The following is a 12,500-nucleotide window of genomic DNA, read 5'->3' on the forward strand; positions in this document are numbered from 1 at the left end:
TGACAAATGAAGCATCACTTTGAATTTGGTCGTCATTCGAGTTCTTTGCGCATGACGTCAGCACACAGATACACAAAATTCCAATCTGCGTTAAAGTATCCATGATAAACCTGAGGAATACTTATCTCATAATTGAATCCTATTTAGATCAGCGAAATAAAGATGTAAACGGTAGGCAGAGCAGCGACACTAGCTGGTGTCCCCGAATTCTCACAAGTCTTTTCATTATGGAGTCCGCTCTGACTCTCCCCCGCACATGTCGTAATATAAAAGCAGGGATAAGAGTAAGAGGAATCTCGGATTAGTTATCAACTTCATAATTATTGAGTTGATTTCAATATCCATGATGATGATGATGAAAATATCTAAAGCCTTCTTCCTTTTCAAATGTATTGACTGGTATTTACGTAGTTGGTTCGTTTAATACGTTTATAATGGGCTTGTGTTCGGGCGACAATCGATTATGAAAAATGGAATCGATAATCGGAATCGACGAGCCGAAAACGATCGACAATCGATTTTCGGCGACAATCGTTTCATCATATACATATACTTCGGATGCTCTTAAGAGAGGAAGGCCCCTATTGAGTTTTGGATCAAAAGGTTATGGTCACTATGAGACTTTATAGACACACAGTGCGAGAGGATATGCTACGCCTTGTGGAAATCTTGTTGAATACTTTTCTAATCAGCACGAGAATTTTCTCACGAAAGCATTATTTAAACAACGTATCATGTGACCATAGTTGTGTACCCTCCCCAAATATCATTGTCAGTGGATTCTTAGCTGCAGAACTCTGATCTATCCCAATATTTTCTCAGAGAGCTACAGCTCTGCAGCTAGTGGATTCTGAATCATGAGCAATGGGTTGATAGAATTCATACTGATTCATCCTAAAGGTCCACATTAAATGTGGTATCTGAGGATAATATCTGGATGAAACACATTTTAATATTAGCAAGATGAATTTAACAACCGCACACATGAACATACAATGTAAAGCATGTCTCGTGCAGTCGCACACGTGCACCATCACAATAATACAACACAACTTATCCATGATACATTGAACAGTCACATCACCATAAAATAAACATCATCATCAATTATAACAGTATTGCTCAAGAGAGTTCCTCAGTAGTTCTTCATACATGTACATAATAGTAGTATATGAACTCGAACTTCCGATATGATCATGTATTCGGGTCTATCTTGAACACCACTCAGTCAACATTTAAAACGCCATTCACATCTTCACCAAGATAATGTCTCCGTTTAGAATTTGGACATTTTGATAGAGATGTCCCCCCCTCCCTCCATGTAAGACTCCTCCTGATCTCTCTTGTAACAGCGGTACACACAGAAGATAAAAATGGCCAGAATCATCAGTCCCAGCATCACTCCGAATATAATGGCGAGTTCATGGTCGTAGTTATCAGACGAACTACTAGCCGGTGTCACGGACTTTGTAGTAGTAGTTGCGGGTACTGTAGGACTTTGTGTAGTAGTAGTTGCGGGTACTGTAGGACTTTGTGTAGCTGATCCTGTCGAACTTATCTGCACATTATTAGGGTTGTTTCCAGCTGGTTTTGTGACTTTTGAGATATTATTTGCGTTGTGGCTTGGAGCTGTATCTGTTGTTTCTGCTGTTGTTTCTGTTGTTGTTTCTGTTGTGTTTGTTGTGATTTCTGTTGTTGTTTCTGTTGTGTTTGTTGTGGTTTCTGTTGTTATTTCTTCTATATCTGTTGTTACATTTGTTGTTTTTGTTGGTGTTTCTGTTATGCCTGTTATTGATATGTTTGCTGTTGACGATATTGTTGGTGTTGTTTTTGTTATTGACGATGTTGATAATGGAGATGTTGATGGTATTGTTGATGATAGTAGTGTTGTTGTTGGTGCTATTGTTGTTGTTGGTGTTGTTGTTGTTGGTTGTGTTGTTGGTGTTGTTGTTATTAGTGTTGTTGTTGTTGGTTGTGTTGTTGTTGGTGGTGTTGTTGTTGTTATTTTTTGTGATGTTGTTGGATGTATTGTTATTTTTGATGATGGTGGTAGTTTCTGAAAACAATAATTAAAAACAAGCATTATTAGCAATATATGTCCCCTAACTCTCCATATAGTAAAATCGCTTGCGTAATGTTTTGCGTGAATAATCCTACCTCAAGAGTTTATACGCAATAAAATAGAAATAAATAGATAGGGAAAAGTATCTATTGGAAAATAGTATTTGATATTAAGTCTATAAATATTGTGAAGACCATGTCCGTTCTAGGAATGTTATTTCAACATTGTATCGTATTCTGCATTTTCTTTAATTTTGATATTAATAACACGTCAACGATGATTTCTTTATCATCGCATCAAACGTATTGGTATCCCCAGCTACTAGTTCGATTGTTGTGTAACAGTGTTAGGAACAACCTCAATTTCAACTCACAATTCTATCTCCAGGTGATGTCTAGATTTCGTGTGTTTAAAGCTGTATGACCCGATGTTCATGTATTATTTTTGTACATAATTAATTTAAAACAGAATAATTACTTTATAAAGTTATTAACTTTCCCTTAATTACATGCTTGAAAACATCTGCATGTAAAAGAAAACAGTGCGAATATTATTTAGAAAGTAAATATAGTGGGTACACATATAAATACATCTGCATGTAAAAGAAAACAGTGCGAATATTATTTAGAAAGTAAATATAGTGGGTACATATATAAAGCATCCCATAATAGACGTCTATAAATAGATCCTTGCGCGTCAGGGGAATCCCAATCTGATGTATTAACTCATACGCAACTGTCTAGTTTTAAGGCTGAAAGAGCGTAAAACAACGAATTACTAAGAGGTATTTGATATTTTTATTTCTATTAAACTTATGGTACGGTACTTTTATAACAAAATACACAGCTTTACACAAATAAGACCATCGATGATCTGAAAGTTTGAACTGGTCACATGACTGTTATTTGAAATGGCAGAGTGACGCGGTTATTTATAAACATCGATTTAAAATCAAATTATTTGGGTTAAAACAGGTGAAATAATTTATGATATGTCGTACAGCCTCATAACTACATACGTGCGATGATTTAATAGCGTTTTTACGAGATGGAAAAAAATATTGTAATTCGGACCATACAGCTTTAAATAAGATATACCAAAAAATATATAAGATCAGATATTGGACGAGCGGGTGGGTTTATCTTGATACCAGTAAATATGATGCGGCGAATCAGGCGAACTCAATGACAGAATGATATGTATGATGATATATTTCTATGGTGTCACATTTCTGCCTCTTATTTGCAAGTTATTTTTCTATAGATTATGTCGACATGCAAGATAATTATGTTGACATGTATCATAAATATGTCAACATGCAAGAAAAATATAATCAAATAAGAATTTGGAAAATTTTCAAAACTTATCAAATATCGCTTACATATGACTTCCAACATGCTACATACAACTTATTTATGTCGACATGCGAAATAGATATGTGAACATGCAATTTACTTATGTTGACATACAAGATAAATATGTGGACATGCAACTTATTGATATTGACATCCATGATGAAAATGTCGACATGCATATTCATCTCCAATGTCAACATACATGTAAATAAGTTGCATTTTAACATAAGGGGTCATCCATAATTGTCAACCATTTTCCAAAGTGTGCAAAAAGCACGCTCGGGGGGAGGGGGGTAAAAAATCGACAATTTTACCGTACGCTCTTTTTTTCTCTTGGTAGTTTTAGACAGGTCAGACTTATAAACTGAATAAAGCATAAGTGTTCTGGACAATGATTTATTACTATTTATTCCAGTACCTTACACAACAGGGAAAAAAAGTTGCTATGTAACACCGTAACACTCCTGGTCCCTTCTAAATTTTCAATTATGAACAAAATACTAGAACTAATATCTGAGAGCATTTAAAGCAAACTCATAGTTTGTTTGAAAACTGAATCTGAAACCTCAGTTTGAAAAAAAAATACAAATATCAAACGATTTAAAAAAAATTATCAGTCACTCGAGTCAACATAACCAGGTAGTTTATACTTGTTAAAAATAAATTACAGCATGTACAGGGGATGGATAAATATACATGTAGCAATATTTGCTTGTTTCCGTATATCCTTATGTTGCATTTTTATTTAAGAAATAAGGTATTATTTAAAAATATTTATCGGGATATAAATACGGGTTGGTCACGTGATCAAATTCCATAAAGCCCGAAGGGCTTTATGGAAAATTTGATCATGAACCAACCCGTATTTATATCCCGATAAATATTTTAAAATGATACCTTATTACTTATATTTACACTTTTGGTCGGTAACATTGCTGAATTGTGTTAACAACACGTTTCCATACATTTCAAATTGTTGACGTCCACAACGAAGCGTCATAGATGTTCAAAATGACGACAACACAAAACAAAGTTCTATAAAATGAAGAACTGTTTTAATTATTAAGACGCTAGAAAGCAAGTATATCAACATATACTTATACATTAACTCGGGAGTATATAATGGAAAACTCTTCCATATGTCTAATTTTAGGGGGTGGGGGAATTATGATTTAAACGGGGATGCGCAGTGTTACACTTAGAGTTGTGATGCGCTTTGACTTTTGAAAAGTGAAGACGTTGAAGACCGACTTTGAAAGATATTCTGTGGATATTACGGAGTTAACAGAAGACTGAGATGGAGGAACATGAAGAACAGGGCGGCAGTCGTCAGGTGTAGGCAAATCATTTATAGACAGGACAGAGGACGCAGCTCAGATGAATCTCCGGAAAGAACTGAACATCGCAGAGAATGTGGAACTGCACGAAGGTAAGGGACGGTTTGGATTTGGATATGTAATTGTTGATAAACATGAGCTCACTGAACGCTTCTTTTGACTCGATAATTTTTTGTAATAGGTTTTTATCGACGCCTCGCTTCGATGTCCCGACATAAACTTGGAAACCGACATCAAGCACTATGGCTGCTGTGGCACGGAAGCGGTGTGGTGTGTAGGTCTTAATGCACTTTGACGACTTATCGGCCATACATCCTGTGAATGACCTTTTTGCTAAAGCCTAATGTCATCGTCTAGCAGTAGGTACAATTCCGCATCACCGATGACCAGGGTGAAGTTGTAGCAGACGAAATTTTAGACATACATTAGGCCTAGTAGGCTAGTAACTAAAGACATTGTTTACAGAAATGCTTTTATCAATTATTGATGAAAGTCCACTGCTTGGAATACAAATAAAACCGTAAATACATTTTGTGATGTTGATTTCATCTATTGAAAGATTTCTGTAGTAAGTGAGAGCGATTGCTAGATGTGTATTGCCTTAGTAAAAGTAGTACCTGTTACCTACTTTTAACAAATGTTCATACGCACAACCCCGTAGTAGATTTATCCAGAAATAAATACGTATTGCTCGTAATAGTGTTATGTAGGAGAAAACAGTTGCAAATGTAAATATCCAGAAATAAATACGTATTGCTCGTAATAGTGTTATGTAGGAGAAAACAGTTGCAAATGTAAATATATAATTTATGGTTGTACTATATATGTTGGTTATGAATAAAATATTGAGTATTAAAGGTAAACTAATAAAATTACAGAAAGTGATTGCATTTTGGTGCAGTAAATGATTTTACCTAATGAATTTGCATATCAAACACATACATGTATGAAAACCAAATTGAAAAAAATATATATAAATTCAAGTTTCTGTTATCTAGAATCCTTCTATACATGTTTTTTTTTTTTAATTTCATTCCCTGTTTAACAAGAAAAAAAACAACATTTTTATTACTCCACTGTTAATGCTGATAGTTTGTCTTAATAAGTTTATAAATACACATTTAAAATACAAAAGTGTAATGCCTATAAAAAGAGACAAGATAAGACAGAGACATCTTCTTTTTTTTTCTATAAAAACAAAAATCTATTATATACACACACGATTTGCACATTTATAAAACATTATATCATTCATATATAACAAGAAATAGGGGTACCAATATTAAAGAACTCATTGTTTGAACTAAATTGCTCATAAACTTGATTGTCGATCTTCTTGTTGGGAATTTGAAAATGGTTGATGTACACTTTTTGAGGGGGGGGGGGGGGGGGGGGTGTCTAAAAAAGTGTGCTTTTTGCACACTTTGGAAAATGGTTGACAATTATGGATGACCCCTAAATAAGTTGCATGTTAACATAAATAAGTTGCACCTAGCATGTTGGAAGTCACATATGGGTGATATTTGATAATTTTGGAATATTTTACAAATTCTTATCTGATTACATTTTTCTTGCATATCAACATAGTTATATTGCATGTCGACATATTTATCTTGCATGTAGACATAAATTATAGAAAAATAACTTGCATACAGGGGGTAGAATTATGACACCATATATTTCTGCCTCTTATTTGCAAGTTACATTGTATTTTTCTATAGATATGTCGACATGCAAGATAATTGTGTCAACATGCAACATAAATATGTCACTATGCAAGAAAATATGATCAGATGAGAATTTGGATTTTTTTTTTTATCAAATATCGCCTACATATGACTTCCAACATGCTAGATGCAACTTATTTATGTTAACATGCAACTTATTTATGTCGACATGCGAGATAAATATGTCGGTATGCAACTTATTAATGTCGACATGTGTGATGAAAATGTCGACATTCAACTCATTGATGTCGACATGCAACTTATTGATGTCGACATGCGAGATAAATATATCGGCATGCAACTTATTTGTGTCGACACGCGAGATAAATATGTCGAATTTCAACTTAAATGATGTCGACATGCAACTTATTGATGTCGACATGCGAGATAGATATGTCGGCATGCATATTTATCTCGCATGTCAACATAATAAGTTGCACGTCAATGTAGATAAGTTGCATGTTAACATAAATAAGTTGCATGTTAACATAGATACGTTGCACGCTGACATAGATAAGTTACATGTCGACATAAATATGTTGCATATTTGCATAATCTCACATGTCGACATAAATAAGTTGTATCAGACTAGAAGTGGGCGATATTTGATAATTTTGGAATATTTTCTGATAAAATGTTCTTGCATGTCAGCAGAGTTATGTTGCAATAATCATCCTGCTTGTCGACGTATTTATCATGGATGTAGACATAAATTATTGGGGGGAAAAATTGCATATAGGGGCAGAAATATGTCACTTATGTTAAATTATGTAGATCTCACAGAACTATAGAATGTACAGGCATTTAAAATTCAATCAACCATGAGACAAGTTTTACAACTGTTGTTAAAATAATTCAACTGTGACAAAAGTGAAAATCAATTTGTATCTACCAATTCAATCATCTCGTATCAAATTTGAGATTTCTGAGTTACGGCATTACCAAAACAATAAGCCCATGGGCCACATTAATCACCTGAGTCACCTTGGTCCTGCCATTGTACTGTTGTGATTTTAAAAAGACTTTTCTTTTTTCATCAATCTTTATTCCCATGCTCAATGGTCATAAGCGCCGAGCATAGACCTAAATTTTGCAGCCGTTCACCGGCATTGGTGACGTCTCCATTTGAGTGAAATATTATCGAGCGGGATGTTAAACAATATTCAACCAATCAATCAATATTCTCATGAAAAACGTGATCTGTACCTACTACATAGGTAACCATGTATCAAATTTCAGTTTCTAAAAGTTGAAGCTTGGTGGAAAAAAGTCCAAAATACTATATTCGGCACAAAGTTCCATCAATGTCGTAAAAATCACTCAACTTTGACGAAACTTAAACGTGGTCTGTAACCACCAAAACATGATGAAAACAAGAGGTTCCAAGGCCGTATAGGTCACCAGAAACAAGAGGTTCCAAGGCCGTATAGGTCACCAGAAACAAGAGGTTCCAAGGCCGTATAGGTCACCAGAATATTACTTTTTAAAAGTATCTCTAACCTAGCGGGCTGCAAAATAAATAATTTTCCTGTTCTGCAATATATAAAACAAGATGTGTTCTTAAAACACAAAATGCCCCCGAAAGTGCCCGTACCGATGACAGTCTTTAAATGATATAAGACTAAGACATATATTAACACTGTATGACTGTTTTGGACCCGATCTAGAGTCAGGACCCTGGGTTGCGAGATTCATCACTTTGGTATTAAAATTCCTTTCTGCTTTCCTTTAATATACATTAAATTGTAATATATTATCATTAAAATCAAAGAATTATTCCTAATGATAGACATTTAATCACTATCTTGACCATTTTGGTCCCACCCTGGTACCACTGGAATTTCCAAAATATACTTTAATGCTATTGATACTAAATTGAAACTAAATGGATATTCAGGAATACGTAATAATTAAATTAAGGGAAAAAAAAATAGTTTGGACAAAAAAAAATTTAGTTCAGAGTCCGTTAAACAGAGTGTGAACTATTTTTTAATTTGTCCAATCTATTTTTTTTATTTTAATGACGCATGTTAAGGCTTGTATTGTAAATATCCTATTGATATAATTGCAAAAAATTAGTGCAATGTGCAAAATTTATATGCATAAAATTAACCATAAAATTACAGGAATTAATACTATCCTACACTAAAATTGTAAATTTCATGATCTCAGGAGCTTCAGTTTTAGGGTGGGGTCAAAATTATCATAGTGATTATTGTCTTTGTCATTTAAATTTCGGGACCCCAGGGTTTTGACTCTAAGGCAGATCCAAAATGGTCATACAGTGTTAAGGAGGTGTGCTACACCAGAGAAATTTGATGTAGATGAAAAGTGGAGGATATGTACAAAAATATTTTGAAGTTGAAAAATTTCAAATTTACTTTATTTTGTCAAAAAATACAGTTTTAGTAGAAGGTAATCTGAAAAAAAATTAAAACCCCTGCTGGACTCGAACCTGCGACCTACAGGTCAGCAGTCGGTATTCTAACCTACTGAGCTACTCGGCTAGGTATCTAACTGGAGAAGGAAAAGTCAAATATTGCTGATATCGATTTTTTCATCCATGTTTTTAAAGGAAGTCAGCCATTATGACGATGTAGAGTACTACCTTAATTTATTTCATGTAAAGTCTTTCATCAGTATGGACACTTTTGGGGACATCTGTGTTTTAAGAACACATTTTATTTTATACTGCAGCTGAATATTAGAAATTAGCTTAGATATCCAAAACAGGAAAATTGCTATACATTCCATAGCCCCTTTGGGTTACTGATACTTTTAACTAAACTGTAATATTCAGGTGACCGATAAGGCTTGTGGGCATCTTGTTAAAAATAATATTTTTAACATTCTGTATTCCCTCGATTTTTTTAAACCCATATCATGGCCCCAAGGAAGCCCAACGGGGTCATAACTTATTCACACAACATAGAGATGCTCTATATTTCGCTGTAATTATATATCGCGTACAATTTCATCCCCGATTTTAGTCCAACCCTAACTCCATGATCCCTATCTAAAACAAAAAGATTTAAAAGATTTCCCATACATTCTCATGTAAAACTTTGAATCCATATTGTGGCTACAGGCACTTGGGGCATGGATCATGGTCATGTTATTTTTGTCTCGGTCACGTATTAGTAAAATGTTATCACTGATAACGTGATTTTTACTGAACTGAATACGTGACAGAGACGAAAAATGATTTTGGATGATCTTTAATGCATATTTACAAATCATATGTAGAAAAAAGTGTGTCTATCCCAAATCACAAAAAATAATGTGATAAGGGGGTGGGGTGGAAAGACCATAATCAATGTCTAAATGATCAATCTCTAGGTGATTAGGGAAGGTCAGGTGAGCCAAAATGATCGCTGTACAAGTATTAAATTATACATATATTTACAAAGGAACTGATTGCTTAGATAGCATGCAATTACGCATGTAGTACATGTACTGTTGTACAAGTGTAGTACTCACGAACAAGCACAAAGTCATCAGTTCATGTTCACAAGTTCTATATGAAGTCATCAGTTAATGTTCACAAGTTCTATATGAAGTCATCAGTTCATGTTTACAATATCTGTGTACAGTCATCAGTTAATGTTTACAATATCTGTGTACAGTCATCAGTCAATGTTTACAATTTCTATATGCAGTCATCAGTTAATGTTTACAAGTTATATATATGATAAGGACGCTCTGTGAAAAAATCCCAATACATCTTGGTTTGAATTGTTATTCTCGATTTCATCAAAATGACATAGAACCCGAATAATGTTCCATGCAGTACTCTATTAGATAAAATTCGACGAGCTTTAGTTTGATATTTTCAATGCACACAGATTTATGATACATTGTAGTAACATTTTGTTTAAAGATGCACTGTGTTTTCTGGGAAAAGGGGTGATTAAAAATGAGTATTTTAACCAAATCTGACAAATGATAAAATTGGAAAAACTGCGTCATTGCAGTAATTAAAACTGTCCTAACGGAACTAATGCCCCCCGCAGGACAATCTGTATGGTGAAAAATAGTGAATTTGTGCGCATTGAAGAACAAACAGTTTTTTAAAGATATGATTTCGACAATAACAACATAGGTCTGCATGTAACACCCCCCCTCCCTTAAAATACCAAAAATATCCGTTACGCCCTTGTTTAAATAGCAGATGCACAACTTCATTATTCATATAAGATATATACACATAAAAAAAAAAACATTTGTTCATCGGGGTTTTTAAAAGATATACTTTAGACAAATTACGTCTATGGACAGACAAAGCGATTCCAATATACCCAGGAGTATCCCCCCCCCCCCCCCCCCCGCCTCCCTCCACCCCACAACTTCATTTGCGGGAGGTATAAGTATGTGAAACTCAATTTCACATTATCTCTTATGAAATAAAACAAGAGGCCTACAGGCCTTATCGGTCACCAGAGTATTAGTTAATAGTATCACAAGCCCCAAGGACTATAAAATCAAGAAAAACTTTCTTGTTCTGCATATCTAAGCTAAAAACAACATGAAACTGAATGTTATGATAACACTGTAAGACTCTTTTGGATCGGCTAGAGTAGGAACCCTGGGTTCGCTCACAACATGAAACTGAATGTTATAATAACACTACATACTCTTTTGGACCGGCTATAGAGTAGGAACCATGGGTTCGCTCACAATTGTGGTACAGTCCTTTCTGCTTCTCATCAATATGCATTTGGGTTTTATATATTGTTAGCAAACTGAAAGGTCTTTCAAATGAAAAAAACCCAACAACATTTAATCACAGTGACAATTTTGACCCTAACTTGGTACCAAAACTCCTACCCCTGGGATCATGAAGCCGGGCTACCTGATACTTTTAGATATCTGTTTAGTTTCAATAATATCAAATATGTTAATTAGATGGTGTACATACATGCACATGATTTAGTATCTTTTACAATTTTGGTAAAGGACTACCTGCTCTTTCTGAATATCAATTTAGTTTTAATTTAGTATCAATGGCACTAAAGAAGATTTTACACATAAGCATTATATGACAAGTTTGGCCCCGCCCTAGAGTTCGAACCTCTACCCCAAGGATCATGAAATTTACAATATTATTTGAGGCCTCTCTGCTCTATACAAGTGTTTATTCATTTTCTATTCACCAATCAAGGGCCCTCAGGTGGCATCCACAAATTTACAAACATCATAACTGTACATGATATAATCTACACATGTATACATATACACACAAGTTAAGGATTTCTATATTGACATTGGTCTGGAATTGGCTCATAACAATACTGATTGACAATGTACTGTATAACAAGGATGCTATATGGGTAGCAAGTGAAACAATATAAAATGTTGTTCCGAACACAGAGGGTACCATGGGATGGTGTCTGTGCCAAGTCAATCAGAATGGCAGTCTTGTACCCTAAGTATTAGAGATGACTATGCATTTAGTGGGTTTTTTAATGATGTGTAGTTGTAGAATTAATTTCTTTTTTTCAATAATTAGTCAGCTTTTTGTTCCTCATCGCGCAAGAATCACCTTCCAATGAATGGTTTCTTTATCTTCCCAGTAAGTACATGCTAGTACACATAATTACGACACGTGTTACAATGTACATCTTCCTAATTTTATATCCTACAGATAATACAAAATGGAATACACTGCGATCTTTATGATTAACAAGAATTATTCCCTTCGTGAGACATGGTTCTTGTATATCGAATTTTTCTTGCAAATGACCATCCCCTCTCGTCTAGTGGACGAGCGTAACACCAAAGGCAGTCTTGATCAGAACGGTAGAGACTGTCGGAATCTATTCATTTCATCATTTATTACATTAGTAGTAAAATTATACATACCGTGGTTTCGTCAGACTCGCTGTGTACCGTTACACAAAGGACAATAATTAACACAGAGAACCTCATGGTGATTTCTAAACTACTAATGAACTCACAGATTAGTACTTTTACAGATTAGTACTTCTATATTGTCATCATTGAGTCACACCGATCTGAT

General features: G+C 34.5%; 1 protein-coding gene across 1 annotated transcript in view; it reads right to left on the bottom strand.

The window, feature by feature from the left end:
- Positions 1-934: 934 nt before the first annotated feature.
- LOC125652557 (uncharacterized) overlaps positions 935-12,500 on the bottom strand; it is an 11,591-nt gene continuing 25 nt past the window's right edge. The window contains exons 1-2 of the mRNA XM_056167128.1: positions 12,344-12,500; positions 935-2,056 (exon numbers count right to left, since the gene is read on the bottom strand). The exon at positions 12,344-12,500 is cut by the window's right edge and continues 25 nt beyond it. Coding sequence (XP_056023103.1) covers positions 1,277-2,056; positions 12,344-12,409 — 846 coding nt within the window. The 5' untranslated portion in view covers positions 12,410-12,500 and the 3' untranslated portion in view covers positions 935-1,276. The remainder of the gene's footprint in view (positions 2,057-12,343) is intronic.

The sequence above is a fragment of the Ostrea edulis genome, chromosome 5 (assembly GCF_947568905.1).
Source record: "Ostrea edulis chromosome 5, xbOstEdul1.1, whole genome shotgun sequence".
Classification (NCBI taxonomy): Eukaryota; Metazoa; Mollusca; class Bivalvia; order Ostreida; family Ostreidae; genus Ostrea; species Ostrea edulis.